At 46.9% G+C, this 27,926-nt stretch overlaps 1 protein-coding gene and 2 non-coding genes across 7 annotated transcripts; all 3 read right to left on the reverse strand.

The window, feature by feature from the left end:
* Positions 1–1,266: 1,266 nt before the first annotated feature.
* atg16l1 (ATG16 autophagy related 16-like 1 (S. cerevisiae)) lies at positions 1,267–27,597 on the reverse strand. 5 transcript variants are annotated; one of them, XM_086262619.1, is made up of 20 exons: positions 27,407–27,597; positions 25,575–25,683; positions 22,881–22,974; positions 22,703–22,805; positions 8,276–8,349; positions 8,116–8,185; positions 7,451–7,632; positions 7,296–7,373; positions 7,087–7,173; positions 6,949–7,008; positions 5,206–5,311; positions 5,015–5,120; positions 4,826–4,896; positions 4,680–4,751; positions 3,734–3,854; positions 3,559–3,664; positions 3,312–3,461; positions 2,462–2,509; positions 2,278–2,379; positions 1,267–2,193 (listed from the first exon to the last, which is right to left on the reverse strand). In XM_086262619.1, the coding sequence occupies exons 2-20, from the start codon at positions 25,678–25,680 to the stop codon at positions 2,100–2,102; spliced, it is 1,830 nt and encodes a 609-aa protein (XP_086118745.1). In that variant the 5' UTR covers positions 25,681–25,683; positions 27,407–27,597; the 3' UTR covers positions 1,267–2,099. The 5 variants fall into 5 exon arrangements, with proteins under 5 accessions (XP_086118745.1, XP_086118747.1, XP_086118746.1 ...); XM_086262621.1 differs by having other exon boundaries at positions 7,308–7,373; positions 25,575–25,686; XM_086262620.1 differs by having other exon boundaries at positions 5,206–5,308; positions 25,575–25,686.
* On the reverse strand, positions 4,033–4,308 carry LOC147315341 (small Cajal body-specific RNA 6). Its single transcript, XR_015124880.1, has one exon.
* Positions 7,702–7,973, reverse strand: LOC147315342 (small Cajal body-specific RNA 6). The gene has a single exon (XR_015124879.1).
* Positions 27,598–27,926: the final 329 nt, after the last annotated feature.

The following is a 27,926-nucleotide window of genomic DNA, read 5'->3' on the forward strand; positions in this document are numbered from 1 at the left end:
CTTTCTCAGCTGGACTCGAACCCTGACGGCAGAGAAAAAAAAGACATCGACCCACACACAGCCGTGTTTGTCTGATCGCTTATTGCATGGACGCAGTCATATATGGCTGCATGTGCTTAATTTTTAATTAATCCAGCCTCAGATAATACATGAATGTGTCACAGAGGATCAAGTCCTATAGACTGCTAAACATTTAAACAACTTCCTGTTCACACTTCCTCCTGGTCAGCCACTTTCTTTGTAATGGTTCAAATTAAACCTGACGTACTGCATTATGTTGTTAGGATGCTGCTGACATCACAGCATGCAGTTTGCACAAATGTAACGTCCACATACATGATCAAATGTCAGCCAGTCAGGAGTGCAAACGCTGCAGATATTTTAGAGGCTATTGATGAAGCAGCGAACACCACGGGTATCAGAGAAGAGAGAAAACAGGAACAGCTGGGAGACTGAAACAGGATACCCCACATCATAACAACCCACTGTGTGGCACACATATTAGAGCTGGCCGAATCTTTTTGCCCTGACACGATGATTCATTTCTGGATGTTTTCTGGAAAAGGTTCAAGACACCTGGATCATAAAATCCCGACAAGAACAAAGAGCAGTGAAATGGAGGCCGCGAAAACGCTGATGAAGGAGATGCTGCGGCCTCAACGTCGAGTGGCATTTTCTCCTCCGTGACGTCAGCGGAAATGTCAGATTCTCATGTTCTACACAGTTCATAGAAATTTCTGTTCAATTACAACCAAATATTTGAGTTGATGATGATTATAATTTTATACAGTTGTTGTCATTTCATGCAGATTGCAGGGTTAATTGATTAGTGTAAATTGCCCATAGGTGAGAATGGTTGTCTGTCTCTACATGTTAGCCCTGACAGACTGGTGACCTGACCAGGGTGGACCCCGCCTCTCGCCCTATAACAGCTGGATAGGCTCCAGCGCCCCCCGCGACCCTGAAAAGGACAAGTGGAAGCAAACGGATGGATGTTGTAATTTCTGTTTTAACAATTTTTTGATTGATGTTTTGTTTGCTTTACAATATTATACAATAAAAATAATCTCTACCAAAAACTGAAGCATGCCCACCCGAAGGGCAACCAGGGAATTTTGCGAGCCCTGCTTCCAGCAGGAATGTTTGGCTCCTTAATGTGAAGAACACAGGAAACATCGAGACGTAAAACGAGACAACCTGGGCTCAAGAACAAGAACAGCTCGCCACCGCTATGAGGCGCTCAGAGAGCGAGCGGCGTGGAAGAACTCTCGTGTGTCAGAGGATTTATTCATCAGGATTTTTACAGGACATTTACAATCATCAGGTTACACAATCTGTCCGTGCTCGCAGCGAGGTTAGTGCAGTATGTAACACACCTGTGAATCAAACACACAAACCCACACAGGTGTGCTCTGACACAGTTTAATGTGAAGGTCCACTTCCTGTTTGTGGAAAAACATCACTGATGGCGGTTCACTTTACGGTCCAAACGGCCTCATTTCCACTCCGCCCCCTCTGATGACGGAACTGAGGCTCGTGCTGACCACCTGTTGAGGCTCGGGCAGGCGCCGCATTCATAACACGTGATGTGCGACACGCTGTCCTGCTGATGATGTCACAGCGACACCCACAGCAAGGACGCGGTTCTGTCTGCCGTGGAAAACGAACAACAGGAAGTCAGCAGTACCTGGAGCGAGCGAAGCGGCGAGGTAGAAATGAGGCATTGCCGAGTGCAGACAGGAACAAACCACACGACAGTTTCTTTAATCTCTGATTAGTCGGTGCACGCACTTCCTGTTTCCTGAGGCGTCCTGTGGAGTGAGGATGAGGAGAGGAAGTGTCAACAGTGAAATGTCTCTGCGTTTCCAACGTGTCACCTGACATCCGACGGCTGTCCTCGCATCAGCAGCTGCGGCGCCGCATGTGGCTCCGCCTCCTCCCGGTCATTAAAATGATGCTGAACATTAAAAGCTGCAGAAACAGAACACGGCAGCTCGTCTCCACAGTCTCAGTGAATCCTCTTCATCTTCACCACGATGAAGATGGCAGAGGGGCCGCCACTGGCTGCCTACAGCCTGACTCCGCCTCCTCGGGCCCGGTCACATGTCTGACCACAAGATGGCGCGACTGCCTTTCTCCACGCTTGCCACGTATGCTCCTGAAGGCGACCAGGACACCGAGTTGATGGCTGAGCTGCAACAGCAGTAGCAAGGAGAGGTCAAAGGTCAACAGTGCGGCATAAGCCGCTGGCGTGTGGATAAACCTGAACGATCTTACCTGTGGTTCCGGTCTAGAGTTCGGTCCACTTTCCCCGTCAGCACATTCCAGATGTACAGAGCGCCGTCAGCTGATCCGCCGGCCACGTAGCTCCCGTCAGGACTGAAAGAACGAGACACACTGAGCGTGCTCAGATCTCTCTCTCACTCACCACACACACACACAAGTAATGAGAGGAACCCACCTGAATGTCACTCTGGTCCAATCAGCGCCACACTTGAAACCCTGCGCACTGAACACAAACACACACAGTGAGTCGGCCGAGGTCACCTGACCATCACATCGCAAACAGAATGAGTCAGTCACATGACCACAGCGGAGCACAGGAAGTGGATCTGCCTGTGACGTCAACAGTGACTCAGTGTCACTACGGCAACAAAAGTATCCTGGGTACTTTACTTGTCTGACGTACGACCGTCAGTCAGTTTGACTATTTTTATATGTTACACACACAAAAGAGCCGCTTTGTTGTTTCAGCCGTTTTGTCTCGTGAACTCTTAGCTTGATGTTCTTTTTGTTCGTTAAAGGTCGGCGCCGACCACCTCGTGTGCAGTTGATCGTTAAAAACACTGAGTTCATGTTTTACACTTGATTTATAAACCGTATTTTTAGTTATACTATGATGCAACCAACATTCCTCTTTAAACTGCATGTATTATAGTAGCAACAGCAACCACTCCATGTGCACTATCACTGACCCCCCTGCACCTGCTCCTCAGATGGCATGTATGCGTGTGTGTAACTTGTACATATCTTTCTTGTGTAAATGTAACTTTCTCTGTGTCATTGAGTAGATAATATTTCACACACATGGGGAGATGCCAAACTGCCTTTCACTGTTCTTGTAACAAAGAGCTATTCTTCTTCTTCTTCTTCTTGTTTTTGGAGGTTATTTAAATATAAGGTGATATTTCCTCACAGCCCTACTGACTGCCTGCCAACTCAGGTGAGATGGACTCGCCATGTTTCTGCTTCCCACCTGCACGGCTGCCTTCAAACTTCGACCGCTTTGTGTTACACTGGGCCCGCCTCACCTGAGCGTCTGCTTCACGGCGTTGGTGCGCAGGTCGACGATCTTCACCAGGTCGTCTCTGGAGCAGGTGAGCAGCTCGGTGCGATCGTGGTTCAGATCCAGAGACGTCACTCTGCCGAACAGCTCCAGCTCCCGCACGATGCTCTCCGCCCTGATCTCACACACACACGCAGACCGAGCGTGTCATCACCGTGACACAGAGCAATGGCAGAGATGCTGAGTGATGACAGCGTTCGTGCGCCGCTCACCTGATGTCCCAGAAGCGAACCTTCTTGTCAAAATGTCCGCTCATGACGCACTGCTCGGTGCACACGATGTCGTTGCAGCTGGAGCCCGCGAACACCGTCTTCATACCTGCACAGGTGAGCGACAGTTAGCTTGGGTGAGGACTCACTGAGACCGAGCGAGCGTGCACTCACGTACAGACTTTGCTGCGAAGGTCCCACAGTTTGAGCGTGCGGTCGTAGCTCCCAGAGACGATGCGAGCGTTGTCCAACAGGAAGCGAGCGGAGAGGACTTTCCCGCTGTGACCCGTCAGCGTGTGCTGCCGGACGGACAGAAAGACACAGGTAAGCGCAGGTAAACACACACACAGGTCATCGGCAGGTGACGTCTGCCACTTCCTGTCAGTACGAGAAACCCCGGCGACATGCAGCTGACCATGTCACCGTGGGGACGTCACCTGATTCAGACAGGTGACATTAGATGGACAACAGTTTTCTGGCCTCAGAACAGGTGTGAGATCACTGCTCAGACCCCACCCCTCGGCCTGATGCTCCATGCTGATTGGTTTTGTTGGATGACATCATCACAGAGAAGCTGTAGGAGCTCTGTACAGACCTCGCAGTGATGTCACATCCTGTGTGTCAGCAGCTGCCGAGACCATCGCCGCACCACTAGAGCACGATGGCAGCAGAGAGCCGGGCTGCTGGGAGCCAAAATGGTGGCCGCGAGGGGGAAGAGCTGAGCTTCAGACCTTTTACATGACATCACTGACCAGGAAACTGAGCCGCCACTTCCTGCTGGGCTCAGTTGTCGGACAAGAACGCGTGGTTTAGCTCAGCGCACGCAGACAGGGGCAGCTGACCACCAGGGGGCAGCGCTTACTTAGAAATAATTTCCTGATTTTGTGAAAAAAATCTGTTGAATAAACTGCAGAAAAATGTGTTTCAAACACAAACAGGTGCAGAAACACGGCGCCGGCTGCTCTGAGGCAACGTGGAACCTTTCTGCTCCGTGCGGGCTGTTCGTCCTACTGCAGCCGCCGTAGCCAAGGTTACTCGAACAGCTCAGCTGACTAATCTGCTGACACGGTTGGATTTACGGCGAGCGTGTGTGACGCAGCTGTGTGACAGCTGGACGCGCTCACCCTCAGTCTGTAGTCATCCACGGTCCAAATCCGGCTGGCGAAGTCGTTGGAGGCGGCGAGCAGGTAGGAGCCCTGAAACACAGGAAAGCAGGTCAGTCTGAACAGGAAGTAACGCTGCAGTATCCTTCCGCCGCGCGTACACTCACAGCACTGTCGAACTCGATGCTGGTGATTCCCGCGTTGCTGCCGGTCAGAGCTCCTTTGGGCTCACAGTGACCTGAACGCAATCACAGGAAGTGATTTAGTCACGTGACCTGCTGCAGCTCCAGGGTTATTCAATCAAACATCCTTGTGCAAGCAAAACAACTTCCTGTTTAAACCCCGCCTCCACTCACCTGCCACCACCTCCCACAGCTTCACCCTGCGGTCCATCCCTCCAGTTGCTAGGAGACGGGAGCCAGGGCTGAACCTCACAGCATTCACCTCGCCGTCGTGGGCTTCCTGAACGCTCAGAGAGAGAGAGAGCGCAGACTGAGAGACGGCCGTGCAAGTCATCTCGACGATGACGAAGAGTGACGGTACTTACGAAGACGTGCAGCGCCGTGGTTGGCACGCGGACCTCAGCGCAGACGCCTGACGGGGCCTCGCTGCTCTCCGGTGAAGTGCTGAAAGAGTTGGCGCTCCGACGCCTGCTGAGGACGAACAAACTGTCACCTTTCATTTATCGACAAGTGACAACGACGGTCACCTGGAGGCGCCGTGTGCAAGCTAGACGCTCCAATACAGAGGAGCCCCCACACACATGCGGCCACACACACAAACATGAGATAATAATGGACAGTCAGTATGGTCCCAGACCAAACAGATCAACATGGCATTAATGGTTCTTATTGAAAAGATCACTAATAAAACAGATCAAAGACACAGTCGGTGTTTTCATTGACCTAAAAAAAGCTTTTGACACAATCAATCATGAAATATTACTTGATGAACTGGAGCACTACGGCATTAGAGGAGTGGTGCTCGAGTGGGTCAGGAGTTATTTGAGAGACAGGCAACAATTTGTGAAGCTTGGTGAATATCAGAGTGCCTGGACATTGTGGAGTTCCACAGGGGTCAGCATTGGGACCAAAGCTGTTTATCCTGTGCATCAATGATATATGTAAAACATCTGATATATTACAGTTTATTTTATTTGCAGATGATACAACTATTTTTGTGCTGGAGAGAATTCACAGCAGCTTTTGGAAATTGTCACACAAGAAATGATTAAACTGAAAACATGGTTTGACAGAAACAAGTTTTCACCAAATTTGAATAAAACTACATTTATGTTGTTTGGAAATTGATAAATAACGTTGAAGTACGTTTCTCATACAGAATTTCTGGGTGTGATAATAGACAACAAAATGTGCTGGAAACCTCACATAAAGCTACACTGTCCAGAAGCATCTCTGTTCTGAGTAAAGCTAAACATTTTGTGCCTTCCACCCCGGGTACTTTACTGTTCACTTACACTGCCATATTTGGAATACTGTGTGGAAATACACACAAAACTTCACTTCAACCTTTATGTAAAAAGAAAAAAGCAATCAGGATGATTACTGAAGCAGGATTTAGAGAGCACACTAACATCATGTTCTTGAAATTAAAGATTTTGAAGTTAATGGATCTTATAAACATAAAACTGCAAAAATGATGTGCAAAGCCAGATACAATATGTTACCAGGAAATGAACAGAGGATGTTTTTGACAGAGAAGGGGACTATGAATCGAAGGGAAAACTAAACCTGAAGACAAAGGTGTTAAAACCTTTTGTGTTAGCATCTGTGGGGTAAAACTGTGGAACAGTTTTCCTGTGGACCTACAGCAATGTTCAAGCCTTGGTCGGTTTATAAAGATGTTTCGAAAAGTGTTTTTGGAAGAAACTGATGAAGTTGATCAGCCATTGTACTTTAATTAAACTGTAGCTATCACTGTAGCTATGTTAACACACGTCCTTCATTCCTTGTTTAGTGTGTGGGGTAAGTGATGACGGGAATCAGGCTAACAGTGAACAGTGGGGTTCAACACTGGGGTAGGGACTAATAACTATGTTATACTTCTTCCTACTCCATTTCAGACTTAAAAATTGTCATTTCATGTCATTTAGACTGTTTTTTATTTGTTTTATTTATTTGTCTGAGCACATGCGTGTGTGTATTTACAGATATATTCCTATTTATACACGTAAATGCAAGTATGTGCACTTGTATATATTGTTTTTTTTTGTGTATGTCTGAAATAAAGATACAATAACACGCACACACACAGACGCACACACACATACCCAAACATGAGGGAGATGGAGTCAAGCAGCCCCCCGGGAGGCTGCTGGGAGATCTTCTTACTGCGGGCAGAGACACATCGTCACACACATGCTGAACCTCCGTAGAGGTCAATGGTCAGCGGGCACGTGCGGCCTCACCTGGGAGTCCTGCTAAGCGGCCGGCTCGGCGACGTCTCTCCCCCCGCCTTCCCGGCGTCCTCAGTCAGCACCTCAATGTCGTCGTCCCTGCGGAGAAGCAGAGCAACGTGAGCAGGCGTGAGAGGAAATCCTGTCACTGTTGTTCCTTTATTTATTCCCGTCTGCTGTAACCATTGGAATTTCTCTGGGACATCTCATCTGATACAAACTCAGACACGCACGCCTCAATGGGCAGCGGTTCCTTGGCAGCGTCAGCAAGCTCCTTCTGCAGTTTGGCCTGCCGCCGTCTGAAACACACACACAGATGAAAATGACCTGAAGTCGCAGCAGCAGACCTCCTCCCGCCTCCAGCTGCCCTGCCTACCTGCTGTCCTTCTCGTTCTCGGCGTTGAGCCGGTTGGCCTCCTGAGCCTTCTCGGCCATCCAGCGCGACACCAGCTCCTGGTTGTCCTCGGTGGTCTTCCTCAGCTTCTCCTCCAGGGCGGAGAAGGTGATCTGCAGGGCGTCGTACTCGTCCTTCAGCGTCTGGTTCGCCCTCTCCAGGTCCTGTGAAACATGAAGTTACGTTAACCTCACTGCTCTGACGGGTGACGCTCGCACGTTCTGGGCAACGAAGGTCTCAGCTTGAAAACTTGAGATCAGCTCCCTGCTCCTCCTCCTCAGCCCGACGCTCCGTGCTGAGATTCTGTTGGATGACATCATCACAGAGAGGCTGTAGGAGCTCTGTACAGGCCCCGGTGTGATGTCGCATCCTGTGTGTCAGCAGCTGCCGGTACCACCGCTGCATCACTGGAGCACGATGGGAGCAGAAAGCAGGGCTGCTGGGAGCCAAAGGGCAGCAGGAGGGGATTGTGGGTAATCAGACCTTTTACTGCTCATCACTGACCTTCATCATCTTACTCGGTTTACAGATGAAAACAATGACAACAGTTATTGGTCAGTATAATAGAACTGGTCACAGGTGGGAGGGAGTGACTCCACCTGTCCGTCACAGCTACACCACAGGTGAGCCACGTGAGGCGGTCCTACCTGCAAGCAGCTCCTGAGCTCACGGCAGTCGCCCTCCAGGCTGGAGATCTGCTGCTGGTACTCAAGCATCCTGCAGGGGGCAGCACAAAGGCAGGGTCTGCGTTACTGCGTGTGTGTGTGTGTGTGTGTGTGTGTGTGTGTTACTGTGCGTGTGTCTGACTTGGCCTCGTTGTTCTGGATCTCTCGGTCCTTCTGTTGGATCTGGTTGTTCAGTTCGATCACGCTCTGGGCCAGCTGATGACAAAAACAGGAAAATAACCAATCAGCTGTTTACAGGACTGTCACATGACCAAGTCAGAGGAAACAACATACACACAAACACAAAGACCCTTTTGTACCTACTCGGATCGACTCGGCGCAGTTTTCAATTCAATCTTTTTTTTTTATTTTTTAAATACAGCGTCACAACAACAGTCGCCTCGGGGCGCTTCACATTGTCAGGTAGACCCTACACCATTAAATAATTAATTAAATGTTGCAATCATTAATTAAATAAATATTTATGACATGTTTAATTAATTATTTAATGATGCATTTATTTAATTCATTTTGGCGCTTTTGTCCCCTTCAGCTATCACCATGAATTTATTTTATCTGTCAGCCTCACCATTAAACTAAGGGGGCGGGGTTAACACTGCCACTGCAGCTTCTCTAACATCTAATTGGTTGCCGTGCAAAGTAAGTCAAGACAGGTCGATCCTAGATAATCGATTGGATGTGTGGACTTGGGGCAGCCAGGTATCCCAGAATGCATTTCAAATCACAGGCAGCAATGGTGGTGGTGTAAAGTTTTAAAATATCCCGTTTTTCTGTCACCAGCTACACTTTTTTACAGTGTTTCAGCCGCGAATGTCGTGGTGTAATCTTCACGTCTGGTCAGGTTGTCAACATACAACATGTTTGTGCTCAGATGTTGTCAGAGATGTCACTCGCTCCGCTAACAGTCAGCTGACAGAGTGCACCGAGCTCACAGCCCCGGTGTTTCATCTTAACTGTTTTTCTTTTTTTACGTTAACCGGTTTGTTTACATATTCCACTCTCCGTGTTCCACATGTTGCATTCGCAGATTCTCATTTTCACTGAACGATCGTCTCTTTCCGCCTGGTCTTGTGTCTCTGTGCTTCTGTAGCATAAAGAACGAGCTGACATTTTTCTCACGAAACCAGCGATCAGCTCAACAGGCCCTCAAGTTTACCTGCATACCTGCTCACCTGCCAGCTGTTTAACACCTGCCGCTATTTCAAGAAACACCATAGCTGTGTCCCAAAACGTAGGCTGCATCCTTTGTGGCCCAACATATCCCAGAATTCATAGCGCGGCCCAGCCAATTCCGGTTTCCAACAATGGCGGCAGCTAGTTAGTTCTAATATTACTCTTATGAATCTTTCTGGGTCACAAAATAAAGTTTTAACACATTTTCAGGCGAGAAAGTAGCTGTGTAAACTTCAAATATCTGCTCGGTTTATCAAGATATCGCATATTTGCAAAAGTGCTTCGACGTTTTCGGAGACGTCTGCTACCCTTCCAGATCCCTCAGGTCATCTGGATCCGGTCTTTTATCAGTTCCCAGAGTCAGAACCAGACACGGAGAAGCTGCATTCAGCTTTTATGCTCCTTATATCTGGAACAAACTCCCAGAAAGCCTCAGATCAGCTGAAACACTCAGTTTATTTAAATCCAGGTTGAAGACTCACCTGTTCTCAGCTGCATTTGAATAAAGCACCAAATCCACACTGTTTTACTTTTAAGCTTAAACTTCAAAACTTACATTTTAACTACTGATTTTATCTATTGTTCTGATTTTATCCGTTTTGATTTTATATACTGTTTTTTTTTGTTTGTTTGTTTGTTAATTCACTTGTATTTTTATTTTTTATTCCTATTTATTCTATTTATCCCCTTTGTATACTTTATTTATATTTGTCTCTGTATTTATATATATGTGATGTGTGTGTGTGTGTGTGTGTGTGTGTCTATATATATATATATATATATATATATATAAATAACAATTCTGTAACTGTAACTTCGGTCGTTGCTGTGCTTTTTTTGGAAGTCGAATTTCCCAGAGGAACCCACCCGAGGGATTAATAAAGTTCTATCTTATCTTATCTTATCTTAATTAGTTTGTTTGTTTGCTTGCTTGTTTTAATCAATTTTAAATCATGCTTTTTGTCTGTTTTTGTTTCTAATGTCTCTGTAAAGCACTTTGAATCACCTTGTTGTTGAATTGTGCTATACAAATAAACTTGCCTTGCCTTGCCTTACCCACCAGCTCGATAGCTGAAGGGAGCTCGGGGGTCACTGGAGCCGCCGAGAACCCCACAACTCCCGGCACATCATTTTCAGATCACCGCCGTCTTTCGCTACTCAGGTTAAACGTGATATATAAGTCACTTAGACAACCTAAAAATGTTATTGTTGGGCTTTTTTCACTGTTTGATTTGTTCATGAGTAAATCGGTTAGGTTGAGATCAAAGTTATTAGATTAGATAAAATAAAACTTTATTAATCCATTGGGTGGTTTTCACACAGCTGAATAAATGTCAAACAGAAAACTGATTAAACAGAAGTGTGAGATGGTCGAGAGTTTACGCCAGTGTCCTGTTATATTTAGATAGCAAGGAGCAGACGGCCGAGTTCATTAAACTACACCCACACAGCGGTGACACAGATCTGAAGGCTAGACCGTCCAATTTCACAGCTTCGCACTTCCGGCCTTCTCGGTCTCTGAAGGACCCGGCCCATGTAGACCATGAAGGCTGGGTCCCCCGAAGGATGCAGCCTAGGTTTTGGGACACAGCTCACGTTACCTGGTGATAGTCACAGTTTAACTGGGCAGTCAGTGCTCGATATAACGCAATGTCGGCACATAATTCTGCACAAGATAAGTAAGTATAGTTTTTTCCCCGAGCGCCGAGCTGCTGGAGCTCGTTTCCCTACAGAGCACTTTATAGGCGAATGTCACCGGCACACAGCTTTGAAACCTCACCTGAGGTTTAACTCTCAGTGTTAAACACTGGACTTAATTCACTCAGGTTCTGTCTGTTGGGTCACGTTTACTTCGCTGTTTTATTTACAGCTGAGAGAATCTGTTTACTAAACTAAAATAAATGAGGTTGATTTGTGTTTTTTTATGTTTCAATCATGTTATGTTTACCGTTATCTGAGATAGCCAAGTTAACTTCAGTTAACCATTCAGACGGTTCTTTTGCAATGACAAACATACAGTGGGGCAAAAAAGTATTTAGTCAGCCACCGATTGTGCAAGTTCTCCCACCTAAAATGATGACAGAGGTCAGTAATTTGCACCAGAGGTACACTTCAACTGTGAGAGACAGAATGTGAAAAAAAAATCCATGAATTCACATGGTAGGATTTGTAAAGAATTTATTCGTAAATCAGGGTGGAAAATAAGTATTTGGTCACCTCAAACAAGGAAAATCTCTGGCTCTCACAGACCTGTAACGTCTTCTGTAAGAAGCTTTTCTGTCCCCCACTCGTTACCTGTATGAATGGCACCTGTTTGAACTCATCATCTGTATAAAAGACACCTGTCCACAGCCTCAAACAGTCAGACTCCAAACTCCGCCATGGCCAAGACCAAAGAGCTTTCGAAGGACACCAGGAAAAGTATTGTAGACCTGCACCAGACTGGGAAGAGTGAATCTACAATAGGCAAGCAGCTTGGTGTGAAAAAATCAACTGTGGGAGCAATCATCAGAAAATGGAAGACATACAAGACCACTGATAATCTCCCTCGATCTGGGGCTCCACGCAAGATCTCATCCCGTGGGGTCAAAATGATCATGAGAACGGTGAGCAAAGATCCCAGAACCACACGGGGGGACCTGGTGAATGACCTGCAGAGAGCTGGGACCAAAGTAACAAAGGTCACCATCAGTAACACACTACAACGGCAGGGAATCAAATCCCGCAGTGCCAGACGTGTCCCGCTGCTGAAGCCAGTGCATGTCCAGGCCCGTCTGAAGTTTGCCAGAGAGCACATGGATGATACAGCAGAGGATTGGGAGAATGTCATGTGGTCAGATGAAACCAAAGTAGAACTTTTTGGTATAAACTCAACTCGTCGTGTTTGGAGGAAGAAGAATACTGAGTTGCATCCCAAGAACACCATACCTACTGTGAAGCATGGGGGTGGAAACATCATGCTATGGGGCTGTTTTTCTGCCAAGGGGACAGGACGACTGATCCGTGTTAAGGACAGAATGAATGGGGCCATGTATCGTGAGATTTTGAGCCAAAACCTCCTTCCATCAGTGAGAACTTTGAAGATGAAACGAGGCTGGGTCTTCCAACATGACAATGATCCAAAACACACCGCCCGGGCAACAAAGGAGTGGCTCCGTAAGAAGCATTTGAAAGTCCTGGAGTGGCCTAGCCAGTCTCCACACCTCAACCCCATAGAAAATCTGTGGCGGGAGTTGAAAGTCCGTGTTGCTCGGCGACAGCCCCAAAACATCACTGCTCTCGAGAAGATCTGCATGGAGGAATGGGCCAAAATACCAGCTACTGTGTGTGCAAACCTGGTAAAGACCTATAGTAAACGTTTGACCTCTGTTATTGCCAACAAAGGTTATGTTACAAAGTATTGAGTTGTATTTTTGTTATTGACCAAATACTTATTTTCCACCCTGATTTACGAATAAATTCTTTACAAATCCTACCATGTGGATTCATGGATTTTTTTTCACATTCTGTCTCTCACAGTTGAAGTGTACCTCTGGTGCAAATTACTGACCTCTGTCATCATTTTAAGTGGGGGAACTTGCACAATCGGTGGCTGACTAAATACTTTTTTGCCCCACTGTAAATACTCATGTCGCTGGTAGGTTTCCGCTGTGCCAGCTGTTTACGTCACAGCTGCTTATGCCGTAACCATGGTAACCACGGACTCTGAGCGGCTGGAATGACGCAGGTCAGACAACAATTTTACATGTATGATCTTAAAACAGGACACGGCCACTATGTCCTGGCCTCATATCAAATGTGAACGCAGGACAGAAAAGAAGAAGGAAGGAGGCGGTGAGACAGCGGTGGCTCAAAGCGAGGAGGAGGTACAACCCGTGTCTGCCGATATCAAATAAAATTGATGAGCTCTCAGCGCTGGTATGGAGTCAGAAGGAATACCAGGAGTGTTTCCCCAAATCATGGATGCACCAGGACATTCCCAACGATAACGCATCCGCAGTGTTGGGAAGGTTACTTTTAAAATGTATTCCATTACAGAATACTATCTATCCATCCATCTTCTTCCGCTTCCCCGGTTCGCGGGGGCAGCAGCCTAAGCAAAGAGGCCCAGACCTGAGAGATGACGAAGCTGTAAAGGTCAAGAAAGTGACAGAAGAAAATCAGTCCCGGTCAACCACCCAAACATCAATAACGGAACCTTATACAGCGCTTCCCCATACCCGCTGAACTCCCGCAAGCACAAAGAAATTACGGAGGCTATCACTTATCACCTGGCTAAAGATATGGCTCCCATCAACACTGCAAAATGAGGGATTTAGGAAAATGATCAACACCCTAGACAAACGCTACACAGTGCCGTCCCGCAACTAGTTTTCTATTGTTGCAGTACCTGCTCTATACACGCAGCGTCGAACACGAGACGGAATTACAAGCAGTACATTTTGCAGCAACGACAAAATGTGAGACATTTATTTTTATGTTCATTTACTGTTTTTATGTTCAGTCTCAACTGTTACGAAGTTGATGTGCAGTTAATAAGTGCAATAAATGTTTATATTGGAAAAGAAAATCGTGAGAGAATCGTGATCTCAATTCTAAGCACAAAAATCGTGATTCTTATTTTATGCAAAATTGTGCAGCCCTAACTGTAACCAACATAAATTCCTCTACGGATCAATATAGTATTCTGATTCTGAACTGTCGGAGTAGGTTTGATCATTTCATGTATTAATTTGGTGATTTATTAAATGTACAAATGTTATTCTAATCTGCTGCTGAGTCTCTTACGCTGATGAAAACACAGATAACACAGATCACGAACACCTGTTCAACCAATCACTTTCATTCCACTTTGATCTGTAACAAACTGACGCGTTCATCTCTGTTACAGTGTTGCGTTGCTATATTTTTGTGTTCTTTATGCTGTAGATTTTCACATCTCTGGAATAGTTGGCCGTAATAAGGATGATTTTCTGTAAAATAATATTGATATGACCCGTGAATTATTCGTAGATGACAGTTAGATTAGTTTGATGCTGCCGACACTTTCATGTGACCCAGCTGTGAAACGGTTAACTCAGAGAGCTGAAGATATCGTGGAGATGCTGACCTCGCTCCGTGGTGTACAGGGCCGTTTACCCTCATGATTAATATTCACAATAAAAATATGAGGCAAACATCATGAAGTCTGTATGTGTTTCACAGTGTCGAACAACCTTGGTACAGTTAAACCTAACAGTTACCACATGACGGAAACACCAACGTTATCTCTTTTAATAAAGTTTATGCATTTATCTTCCCTACTGCACTTTACGCTAGTGAAACCTGGCGCTCAACAAGTGCAACTATTCAACACCTGAACGTGCTTCAACAACGTGGCTTGCGGCGAATCCTGAGAATTTCCTACCGGGACCGAATAGCAAATGAGGAGGTCCTACGAAGAGCAGGCACCCGCCCATTAGCCGATGTTGTTGCAGAAAGACGCTTTCGCTTTGCGGGACATATTTTACGCCTACCCCCTCATCGCCCAGCTAAGATTGCCATGACATGGCGTCCACGAACTGGCAAGCGAAAGCAAGGCCGACCAAAGACCACATGGCGTCGAACATTTATGGACGACCTGAGAACTGTCGACATTGCCTGGGACGAAGCTGAAGCAGTCGCTGCTGACCGACATCGATGGAGATCACTAGCTGCCCGATGCGCCGCTCGGCGTAGGAGGAACTAAGTACTAAGTAAGTATTTATAGGCAGGTCACGCTGACTACTGAACAAAAACACAAAGATCAGATGTTAATCAGATTTTTTTGCTCTCTCTCCTCCTTAAATATGTTTTTAATGTTAGTTATAATTCAGAATTGGCGACTGAAACACGTAGGACACATACAAACATCAGGAAATAAAATCCCGATAAATATAACCTCAGTAAATGTTAGTTTCAACATGCTGGTTGTTGGTGTGCAGAAACGCCTTCAAAAACAATGGCCACCAGGCCAAAGCAACGGTTTTGACTCGATCAGCGTTAACCCCGCCCCCTGGGTTTGATGGGTGACAGATCAAATGATTTTATGGTGAGACCTGAAGGAGTCAAGTGTGCCAAAATGAATTAATTAAATACAACAATACAATTCTCTCCGTGAATCGCTACCTTATCGTGGTGGAGGGTCTGTGTGTCCCAGACCATGGGAGACCCTACCAGGGCAAAAGCCCCTGGTAGGGTCTCCCATGGCAAATTGGTCCTGGGTGAGGGACCAGACAAGGAGCGATTCAGAAGATCCTTATGAAGAAAACATCGAGGGAACAGTTTACCCTGCCAGGGATAGGGTTACCAGGGCCTCGTCCTGGAGACAGGCCCGGGGAGGGTGCCCGAGGGCGAGCTTCTGGTGGCCGGGCCTTAGTCCATGGGGCCCGGCCAGGCACAACCCGAAAAGGGGACATGGGCCCATCCTCCCGCAGGCCCACTACACGCAGGAGGCGCCATATGGGTCGGGTGCATTGTGTGCTGGGCGGTGGCCAGGAGCGGAGGCCCTGGCGAACTGATCCCCGGCTACCAAGACTGGCAATTGAGACATGGAATGTCACCTCTCTGGTGAGGAAGGAGCCTGAGTTAGTGCGTGAGGTTGAGAGGTACCGGCTAGATATAGTCGGGCTCGCCTCTACGCATGGCTTGGGCTCTGGAACCAGTCTCCTGGAGAGGGGCTGGACTCTGTCTCAGTCTGGAGTTGCCCCTGGTGAGAGGCGGTGGGCTGGGGTGGGTATTCTAATATCCCCTCGGCTTGCTGCCGGTACGTTGGGGTTCTTCCCGGTGGATGAGAGGGTTTGTTCCCTGCGCCTTAGGGTCGGGTAATGGGTCCTGACTGTCATCTGCACTTATGCGCCGAGTGGCAGTTCAGAGTACCCAGCCTTCTTAGAGTCCCTGGGTGGGGTGCTGGAAGGTGCTCCACCTGGAGACTGTTGTCCTGCTGGGAGACTTCAATGCTCATGTGGGTTATGACAGCGAGACCTGGAGGGGCGTGATTGGGAGGAACGGCCTCCCTGATCTGAACCCGAGTGGTGTTTTGTTATTGGACTTCTGTGCAAATCCCAGTTTAGCCATAATGAACACCTTGTTCGAACATAAGAGTGTCCATAAGTGCACGTGGCACCAGGACGCTCTAGGCCGCAGGTCGATGATCGATTTTGTAATCGTATCAGCAGACCTGCGACCATATGTTCTGGACACTCGGGTAAAGAGAGGGGCTGAGCTGTCAACTGATCACCACCTGGTGGTGAGTTGGATCAGGTGGCGGGGGAGAACGCTGGACAGACCTGGTGCACCTAAACGCGTAGTGAGGGTGTGCTGGGAACGTCTAGCAGAGGCCCCAGTCCATGAAATCTTCAACGCACACCTCCGGCAGAGCTTCAACAGCATTCCGAGGGAGACTGGGGACATTGAGTCCGAATGGACCTTGTTCAACGTCTCCAATGCTGAAGCTGCTGCATTGAGCTGTGGCCAATGTGCCTGCCGTGGTGGTAATCCCCGAACCAAATGGTGGACACCAGAGGTGAGGGGAGCCACCAGGCTGAAGAAGGAGTCCTATCTGGCTTGGTTAGCCTGTGGGACTCCGGAGGCAGCTGACAGGTATCAACAGCCCAAACGGAATGACGTTGTAGGGCTGTCCTGGTTGACACGCCTCTACAATGTTGCGTGGAGATCAGGAGCAGTACCCCTGGACTGGCAGAACGGGGTGGTGGTCCCTATCTTTAAGAAAGGGGACCGGAGGGTGTGTTCCAACTACAGGGGAATCACACTCCTCAGCCTCCCTGGGAAAGTCTATGCCAGGGTGCTGGAAAGGAGAGTTTGTCCGCTAGTCGAACCTCGGATACGAGGAACAATGCGGTTTTCGTCCTGGTCGCGGAACACTGGACCAGCTCTTTATCCTCTCAAGGATACTTGAGGGTGCATGGGAGTTTGCCCAACCAGTCTACATGTGTTTTGTGGACTTGGAGAAGGCATTCGACTGTGTCCCTCGGGGTGTCCTGTGGGAGGTGTTGCGGGAGTATGGGGTGTCTGGCCCATTGCTACGGGCCATTCGATCGCTATACAACCGTTGCAAGAGCTTGGTTCGCATTGCCAGCAATAAGTCGGACTCGTTCCCGGTGGGTGATGGGCTCCGCCAGGGCTGCCCTTTGTCTCCGGTTCTGTTCATAATTTTTATGGACAGGATTTCTAGGCGCAGCCAAGTGGCGGAGGGCTTTCACGTCGGTGGCCTCAGAATCTCATCTCTGCATTTCGCGGATGATTTGGTTCTGTTGGCTTCATCGGGTGATGGCCTCCAGCTCGCACTGGAATGGTTCGCAGCAGAGTGTGAAGCAGCAGGACTGACGATCAACAGACCCAGGACACGCTGGAGAGATTATATCTCTCGGCTGGCCTGGGAACGCCTTGGTGTTCCCTCGGATAAGCTGGAGGAGGAGGCTGGGGAGAAGGAGGTCTGGGCTTCTCTGCTTAGGCTGCTGCCCCCGCGACCCGGCCCCAGATAAAGCGGATGAAGATGGATGGATGGATAAATACAACATTAAATCATTAATTAAATGTGTCAATAATATTTATTTAATTAATTTAAAATTTTAATTAATTTTAAATTAATTATTGCCACATTTAATAAATTATTTAATGGTGTATTAAATTAATTCATTATATAGGTCCTGGCTATGGAACGCCAGGACTGCCATAATGAATTAATTAAATACACCATTAAATAATTAATTAAATGTGGCAATAATTAATTAAAATTGGAATTAATTAATTAAATAGTTATGACACATGTAATTAATTAATTATTGACACATTTAATTAATTATTTATGTATTTCACATTTTAATTAATTATTGACACATTTAATTAATTATTGACACATGTAATTATTTAATGATATATTTATTTATTTCATTTTGGCAGTCCTGGTGCCTGGCTCTCATCTTGAAATAATTTTATCTGTCAGCCTCACCCATCAAACTCAGGGGGCGGGGTTAACGCTGCCCATGCAGCTTCTCTAACATTTGATTGGTTGCCGTGCAAAGTAAGTCAAAACAGGTCGATCCTAGATAATCGATTGCTTGTGTAGACTTGGGGCAGTCAGGTATCCCAGAATGCAGATCAAATCACAGGCAGCAATGGTGGTGGTGTAGTTTTAAAATACCCCGTTTTTCTGTCACCAGCTACACTTTTAACAGTGTTTTAGCCGCGAATGTCGCGACGTACGTCTGGTCAGGTTGTCAACATAGAACATGTTTGCAAAAGTGCTCAGATGTTTTCAGAGATTTCACTAGCTCTGCTAACAATTAGCATGCAGAGTGCACCCAGGGAGTTACGTTAACCGGTTTGTTTACATATTCCACTCTCCGTGTTCCACATGTTGCATTTGCAGATTCTCATTTTCACCGAACGATCGTCTCTTTCCGCCTGGTCTTGTGTCTCTGTGCTTCTGTAACATAAAGAACGAGCTGACATTTTTCTCACGAAACCAGCGATCAGCTCAACAGACCCTCAGTTTACCTGCATGCATCCTCCTCTTCCTCATCTGTCAGCTGTTTAACACCTGCTGCTAATTCAAGAAACACGCCCACGTTACCTGGTGATAGTCACAGTTTAACTGGGCAGCCGGTGCTCAATATAACGCAATGTCAGCGCATTTTTCTGCACAAGATAAGTAAATATAGTGTTTTCCCCGAGCGCAGAGCTGCTGGAGCTCGTTTCCTTACAGAGCACTTTATAGGCGAACAGCTTTATCAGCGGCTGATGTCCAATCACCGGCACACAGCTTTCAAACCTCAGCTGAGTTTTAGCTCTCAGTGGTTAAACGCTGGACTTCATTCACTCAGGTTCTGTCTGTCGGGTCACGTTTACTTCGCTGTTTTATTTACAACTGAGCAAATCGGTTTGGCTGAGGTTAAAGTTACGTTTCATAACTGCATAGTTTCACAGACGTTTAATGGTTCACTGGCACATGTGTTAGACTGAACTATCATCTAAATATCATCTGTTTTTTAATAGTTATTCAACTGTATTCTAAGCACCAGCTGTCTGTTAGAATGTGATTTTTTTTCTCTCTCTGTTGGCAGAGGTATAAAAATGCGCAGGAAAATCTGACATGCATGGCAAACTTCACCGACGATATTTAGGGAGGAATAAACACACATGAAACATAAATGAACCATTTGCCTGTCTCCATAATTGAGAGCATTTTCTCTTCTTATGTCAACACTCTCTCTCTCTCTCTTTTTTTTTTGCTTTTTCGGTCATGTTATGTTTACCTGTCAAAGGCTTGTTACAAACTACGAAACACATCGTGCAGACTTCTGGATGTTAGAAGAAAACTAATACTGCTCATGAATGAGACTAAAGGCAGGAAGGTGTCCTTTAAAACTAAACATGTTAATAGGACCTCCCTGTTTATATCATAGTTTATGATATAGCACGTGTATTTCAGTAATAGCCTGCTGAGGCCACTATACGTGCTGGCCTCATATCAAATGTGAAGGCAGACTGAGTCTATGTTTGACGTTTTTTATATCTAATCTTCCTTTTCAAACATTTAAACAGCAGCGAGTCTGCAGCTGAGGGAATACAAACTCAAATTGTCGGAACAGGTTTGCTCGTTTCTTGGATTCATTTGGTGATTTATTAAATGTATAACTGTTATTCTAATCTGCTGCTGAGTCTCTTACACTTTTCTTTATGCTGTATATTTTCACGTCTCTGGAATAGTTGGCAGTTAGATAGTCAGCTGGGAAACTTTGTGTTAACTCATGGAGCTGAGGATATCGTGGATATCGTGGATATGCTGACCTCGCTGCGTGGTGCACAGAGCGAGGTCAGCATGATTAATATTCACAATAAAAATATTAGCCGAACATCATGAAGTCTGTATGTGTTTCATAGTGTGGAACAACCTTTGTACAGTTAAAGCCAGCAGTTACTACATGACGGAAACACCAACGTTATCTCTTTTATGTGTTTATACACAGGTCACACTGATTACTGAACAAAAACCCAAAGATCAGATGTTAAACAGATTTATTTGCTCTCTCTCCTCCTTAAACATGTTTTTAATGTTAGTTATAATTCAGAATTGGCGACTGAAACACGTAGGACACATAAGAACATCAGGAAATAAAACACCGAAAAATATAACCTCAGTAAAAGAAGTCAGCGGGGGTTACTACAGCTGTGTACCGGGGCCTGCGCTTTGTCGGTGGGATTGCTTGCGAGGCGAACGGGTCTATCCCGGGCGATCGTGGCTCAAGAGTTGGGAGTTCGCCTTGTAATCGGAAGGTTGCCGGTTCGAGCCCCGGCTCGGACAGTCTCAGTCGTTGTGTCCTTGGGCAAGACACTTCACCCGTTGCCTACTGGTAGTGGTCAGAGGGCCCGGTGGCGCCAGTGTCCGGCAGCCTCGCCTCTGTCAGTGCGCCCCAGGGCAGCTGTGGCTACAATGTAGCTGCCATCACCAGTGTGTGAATGTGTGCGTGACTGGGTGGATGACTGGATATGTAAAGCGCTTTGGGGTCCTTAGGGGCTAGTAAAGCGCTATATAAATACAGGCCAGGCCATTTATCCCACGCTTTGCCGTGAGACTGGGCAGACATCTCCGAAATCATCGAAACACTTTTGCAAAGAGGCTGTATCTTGACAAACCGACCAGACACATGAAGATTAAACCACTACATTCTCGGCTAAAAAAATATTAAAACGGTATTTGGTGACACACAAACAGGGTTTTTCAAAGCTCAGTTCTGTTAGCTTCTACATGCCGGTTGTTGTGTGCTAGAAACAATGGCCACCAGGCCAAAGCAATGGTTTTGACTCGATTAGCGTTAACCCCGCCCCCTGAGTTTGATGGGTGAGGCTGACAGATTATTTCATGATGAGAGCCAGGCGCCAGGACTGCCAAAATGAAATAAATAAATATATCATTAAATAATTAATTAAATGTGTCAATAATTAATTAAATGTGTCAATAATTAATTAATTACATGTGTCATAACTATTTATTTATTTAATTAATTCCAATTTTAATTAATTATTGCCACATTTAATTAATTATTTAATGGTGTATTTAATTAATTCATTATGGCAGTCCTGGCGTTCCATACCTGGCATTCCAGCGCTGTGTAATCAATTATTGTAAATGTAAATGTTATCAGGAAATGATCAGACAGGAGAGGGTTTTCAGGAAACACTTAAATGTTCAGTTTCTATGCCATATGTTAAAACAAGATCTAGAGTGTGATTAAAGTGGTGGGTGGGTTCTTGATTGAGTCTAATTAAAAGTCTGTCTTGGTCTTTGCTTTTCAAGGTTTTGCATTAGGTCATAGGACGTGGTACCTTCGTAGTACCAGATACTTCTGTAGTACCTGTACGAACGGGGTTCCAAGTGAACTGAGCAGGTACTAAAATGTGTCGTCATCAGACTACATGTCACCGATTCGCTGGTCAGTGGCGTCACTCGATGAGTGTTCCCCTGAGTCTGGAGAAACGCTATCGACCTTTGTTGTAGCGTTTGTGACGCACACTAATTATTTCGCTCGGACGCATTGTTATGACAACAACCAGCAAATTAGGATGTACTAAATTAAGCCAGAAACAGCTTTACGCTCCATTTGGAGCTGTGACATCATCGCCATCAGCACTCAGTATTCAGAGGTGGAGCTCTCCAGCACACGACTGCACCTCCACCAGCCCTCGCTCACTGTGATGAGCTGCAGCAGGAGGGAGAACTGAAAGTCAAACATTCACACTTCCTGCTATAAAGCCTCGTGTGTCACATGTCAGCAGCTCAGAGTTTCCATGAGTCAGAGGATGTCAGCTGACAGAAAGTATCAACTATCACTGTGACATCACTTCCTGTTAGTGATGGTCAGGAATCATGTGATTAGTTGCGAATTCCCTCACATGATCAGAACTGCGAGCACGTCCCTGCGACTGACGTCCTGTCATCCTCACCTGTTTCAGGCAGCTTCAGGAAAACAGACCTGGCGGCGGTTTAAGCAGTGGGCGTGGCACAAAGAGGCACTTCAGTCTTGGGTGGGCCAGCGGTGTGTGGGTGAAGCAGAGCCTTGTTTCACCACCAACATGTGAGCGGCCACAGTGCGTCGGCAAACACGCAAAGAAGCCTCCATCCACTGTCTGTTTAAAACAATGTCACGGCGCTGCGAGTAGTCACTCTGTTGCCGGATTATTGAGGAGCAAACTGAGCGTGTCACACAGGAAACACTCCAGGTTTTCCCTAACCGTGTGCACTAACACAGCTCAGTAACTTGCACCTGTACGTCCCCCTAACCCCGCCTCCCCGCACACACGCCTCAGGCTTGGCGGCATGCCGGCAAGCACTCACCTCGCCTCGTTTCTTGTGCAGCTCCGTCAGCTCCTCCTGGTGCCGAATCCTCATCTGAGCCATCTCCTGCTGCAGAGCGTCGCTGCGACTCGAGTCCGCCGCACTGCCACGGGACACAGAGACACGTTAGACAACACGCCGACGAGTGACAGCACACACCAGCACGCCTTACACTCACCTGGACTCGTGGCCTCTCTGAACGTCATATTTGTCGGCCTGGTAACGCTCCGATAGAACAGCCTGCAGGTCCGCCTTCTCCAGGAGACGGTTATCTGAAAACCCATCAATACATCAACAACTATGACAACTCAAACAACATGGACGCTACGCTGTAGGTGGCTGACAAGTGTGTGGGTGGAGCTTCCTTCTGTCAGCTGCACTCAGGGTTAGTCAGGTCCTCCTGAGCGCCGACACGACAGCTCCAGTCAGCTGTACAGGTGTGTGAGCTGCAGCCATGTTTAAATCCAACATGGGAGTCAGCACCGTGTTAATGTCAAGGGGGCGTCACCACAGCAACCTACGAAGCAGAGCTCTGAAAGGCTTCACTGCGATGAGTTGATGTGTCGCTGAGTGCTTCTGTGGGCACACTGCTCTGTGCTGCCGACGGCCTCTGCTAACTGCTGTTAGCTGCTGTCAGTGGAGCTTACGTTGTTGGACACTTGGTGACCAACACGAGTCGAACTGAGAACGTAGTCATTCTTCATCAGAGTGGAAGTGTGATTTTTAGGACACTCAAGCCTAGCTTCTAATCAGCTCCTGCTGTTGTTTGGCAGGGCGTAGTCATGTGGGTCTAATCCTGCTAGACCTCAGTGCAGCATTCAATACTGTCGACCATAATATCCTATTAGAGCGATTAGAACATGCTGTAGGTATTACAGGTACTGTGCTGCAGTGGTTTGTATCATATCTATCTAATAGACTCCAGTTTGTGCATGTAAATGGAGAGTCCTCTTCACACACTGAGGTTAATTATGGAGTTCCACAGGGTTCAGTGCTAGGACCAATTCTGTTTACATTATACATGCTTCCCTTAGGCAGCATCATTAGAAGACATAGCATACATTTACACTGCTATGCAGATGACACCCAGCTCTATCTGTCCATGAAGCCAGATAACACACACCAATGAGTCAAACTGCAGGAATGTCTTAAAGACATAAAGACCTGGATGGCCGCTAACTTTCTGCTTCTTAATTCAGATCAAACTGAGGTTATTGTACTCGGCCCTGAAAAGCTTAGAAATATGGTATCTAACCAGATTCTTCCTCTGGATGGCATTACCTTGGCCTCCAGTAACGCTGTGAGGAACCTTGGAGTCATTTTTGACCAGGACATGTCCTTCAACGCACATATTAAACAAATATGTAAGACTGCTTTCTTCCATTTGTGCAACATCTCTAAAGTTAGAAATATCCTGTCTCAGAGTGACGCTGAAAAACTAGTTCATGCATTTATTACTTCCAGGCTGGACGACTGTAATTCATTATTATCAGGATGTCCTAAAAACTCCCTTAAAGCCTTCAGCTGATCCAAAATGCTGCAGCAAGAGCGCTGACAGGGACTAGAAAGAGAGAGCAGATTTCTCCTGCTTTGGCTTCCAGAATTCAAAATCCTGATCCTAACATACAAGGTCTTAAATAATCAGGCCCCATCTTATCTTAATGACCTTGTAGTACCATATCACCCTATTAGAGCACTTGGCTCTCGCTCTGCAGGCCTACTTGTTGTTCCTAGAGTATTTAAAAGTAGAATGGGAGGCAGAGCCTTCAGTTTTCAGGCCCCTCTTCTGTGGAACCAGCTTCCAGTTTGGATTCAGGAGACAGACACTATCTCTACTTTCAAGATTAGGCTTCAAACTTTCCTTTTTGCTAAAGCATATAGTTAGGGCTGGACCAGGTGACCCTGAATCCTCCCTTAGTTATGCTGCAATAGACGTAGGCTGCCGGGGGATTCCCATGATGCACTGAGTTTTTCAGTCACCTTTCTCACTCACTATGTGTTAACAGACCTCTCTGCATTGAATCATATCTGTTATTATCTCTGTCTCTCTTCCACAGCATGTCTTTATCCCGTCTTCCTTCTCTCACCCCAACCAATCACAGCAGATGGCCCCGCCCCTCCCTGAGCCTGGTTCTGCTGGAGGTTTCTTCCTGTTAAAAGGGAGTTTTTCCTTCCCACTGTCGCCAAAGTGCTGCTCATAGGGGTCATATGATTGTTGGGTTTTTCTCTGTATCTATGAAGCGCCTTGAGGCAACTTATGTTGTGATTTGGCGCTATATAAATAAAATTGAATTGAATTGAATTAATCTAACTGAGTGTGTTCATGCAGGTTTGTGTGTCTTAGAGCAGCGGTCTCCAACATTTTTTGCGCCACGGACCGGTTTATGCCCGAAAATATTTTCACGGACCGGCCTTTAAATACAACAAAATAAAACTAGTACCGGTACCAAAAAAAGAAAATTTATTCATAACACATGTGAAAAGACCCAGGAAAACCGAGTAAACGATAAAAACGATAACAAAATAACGCTGAAAACCGATATAAACCCTGAAAACCATACATTTCACACCTGAGCCTCAACTCTCGCGGCCCGGTACCAAACGACTCACGGACCGGTACCGGTCCGAGGCCCGGTGGTTGGGGACCGCTGCTTTAGAGCTCTGACTTCACTTCAGACTTAAGGAGGAAGATGAAGAAATGTTCATATATAGCTCAGCTACTTGCGATCTTTGACTTCAAACCAACTTACAGCTGCTGCCTTACAGCAGTTCTTAAAATAACTTTAAGATTTCTATCTGAACCTCTGGAAACTGGAACATTCCAGGGAATTCTACCGAGTACAGAGGGTTAAAGAAAGAGTGTGTGTCTCACACTGCAGGATGATCTCCTCGAAGGCCTGTCTCTGCTCTCGGTCTCTAAGCTTGAGTTGCTCCGCCACGTGTTTCTTCCACAAACACTCGCCTCGTCGCTCCGCCATCACCTGCTGACACACACACAAACACACACAGCTGGGTCCAGACAGAGCTTCGACCTTTAATGCAGTCTCCACCTGTCTAACAGAGGGCCAAACACCTGTTCAGGTGAATTGTTGTAAGAGGGCCATGACTACGGAGGAGGTGCAACATATCCAGGCTTTCTTTGAGTTAACTAGATCAACAAAACCTAACCTCAGTCAGAGCTAACTCTCTCTGATAACCTGGGCTCTCTGCTTCAGGCTCAGTGTGCACTCACATGAAACAGGGGTATTCTGCATGTCATGCGACTCTTCCTCCTCACAGAATGACCCTGTGAATGCTGCTTGCACCAATCAAAGCCATGATCAAGGATGATGATGATGATCTGAGAGCTGAAGCAGCAGAATCTTCAGCACAGAGCGGGAGAATAAAATTTGATTTACAGCGAATGATTTGGTGTCTGAGCGCACTCAGTGCTGCTCTTTGTCTCTAAGATGACGGCTACACATTACAGCTGTTTCCATGGAAACATGAACACTTCCTGTCCCACAGCCTGATAAAGGAGACCTGAAATCAAATCAGAGGGCATTAATGTGATTGGCTGAACAGGTGTGTTCACTGTTTGCAGTGACTCAGCAGGAGCATCACATGCAGTCTTAGCTGCTGGGCATCTTTTACTGCTTTCCGGAAGAAGCTGCACACTGACAACATGCACGTAAAAAAACCAGAGGAAACATCACCTGTTCTGCATCTGTTTCCAGCTTGTGGAAGAGCCGATTGGGCCACAGAGTCTATGTCAGCTGATAGGTAATAATAAAACCTGTAATCTGTGTTAAAATTGCCTAAATAGGATCTTAAGCCCCGCCTCCTAGATCTTTGTCTGAAAACACAGAGGCTCAGGCTGGTCAAGTCTCACCTGGCCTGCAGGTGTGCAACCTCTGCTGCGATCCCTCTGACACCCAACAGAGGCCCACTGTATTTGGGCCTCTGTCTGCATCTTAATTGTCCCTTGGGGATAAATAAAGTCTCTCTGACTCTGTCCCACAGACGGCCATGTTTAACACCTGACAGGGTGTGGAAAACATGCCTGGGTAATAACCTGCATTATTGGGGGCGTAGCCTCTTTGACTAACAGCTGTCTGTAAATGGACAGGTCTGATTCAACTACTGGAGTGCTCAAAGCACTTTAAAGCACACACACACACCTAAAGAGTAACTCAGGGTTCAGTGTCTTGCTCAAAGGCACTTTGGCACCCAGGGCTCAAACCACCAAACTTCTGATTGCTATATAACCTGCATGTTCACATGAGCTACCTGGACCTCTGTCCCACCCCTTGTGGAGATGAGTCCAGCTATGTCGGATGACGTCACTCTGATCAGCCCCTCCTGGTGGCGGAATAACTAAGCAACCTGTGAACTCAGGTGAGGAGCACGGGCGACAGCGACGCGGTGAACCACGTGATTAAACTCCCACAACAAAGACAAACACATTGATGACGTCAGGTGGACCCCGGCTCCCCTGAGCGGACGGCTAGCTTCTCTGTTAGCATGCTAACATAGGAAGAGCAGTGCTAACAGGCTAGCGGTCCTCTGAATTTCTCCGCGGCAGCGTGGCCGCCGGGAGGGCTCCTGCGGGCGGGCCTGGGGTGCTCCGAAGCTCGCGGCGAGGCTGCTCGCGGACTTGGACCCCCGTGACTCAACACGTTAGCATGCTAGCCGCGGGGCTCGCAAAGCGTAGCGGACACTCACTGCGCGTGTGTGCGTCCCCGACGGCGGCGCGTGTCCTCCGCGAGATCCCCGTCCACCTCGCGCTCCGGTCTCCGGTTTCCGGTGATTTTCGGTGAATTTGTCATCAAACAACACCTGAGCTGCAGCCGCCGATCCACTTCTGCGCCATTCTGACTCCAGCGCGCACTTCCGGGAGGCCGCACGAAGATGACGTCATAACTGACTGTTTTGGTGAATCTTTATTGACACTGCTGAATGAATGGCCCAGAATGAGTGTGTATGCGTGGTGTTCCGGTGTTATGCCCAAAACTGATTGCTCGTATTTAAACTGCTATAAATAACTTGTTGGTCTCTAATAGCTGAAATACATGTCAAATGTTTCCCTCATGAATGACATCAAGCCAACTTGAGCCACAAACAACATTCCTGTCACAAGGTAGACGTGGCAATCAGTTTTTGGCAGTGCCTTTTATATATCCTTTATTTTTCCAGTTAAATAAATCTCCTTGACATTACTGTTAAAAAACACATTTTTAATCTG

The sequence above is a fragment of the Aulonocara sp. 'chitande type north' Nkhata Bay genome, linkage group LG14 (genome assembly GCF_057382095.1).
Source record: "Aulonocara sp. 'chitande type north' Nkhata Bay isolate Kocher_YH1m ecotype deep benthic linkage group LG14, A_spYH_male_GT1.1, whole genome shotgun sequence".
In the NCBI taxonomy this organism is placed as follows: Eukaryota; Metazoa; Chordata; class Actinopteri; order Cichliformes; family Cichlidae; genus Aulonocara; species Aulonocara sp. 'chitande type north' Nkhata Bay.

Bases quoted from the DNA above. Each gene is read 5' to 3' on its own strand.
- atg16l1 (XM_086262619.1), bottom strand. From the start codon at position 25,680: ATGGCGGAGCGACGAGGCGAGTGTTTGTGGAAGAAACACGTGGCGGAG. The intron at 8,186-8,275 runs GTCAGACACACG...TGCCCCCTGCAG, and splicing joins ATCCAGAACAACGAGGCCAA to GATGCTTGAGTACCAGCAGC. The intron at 3,665-3,733 runs GTACGTGAGTGC...TCACCTGTGCAG, and splicing joins GGACCTTCGCAGCAAAGTCT to GTATGAAGACGGTGTTCGCG.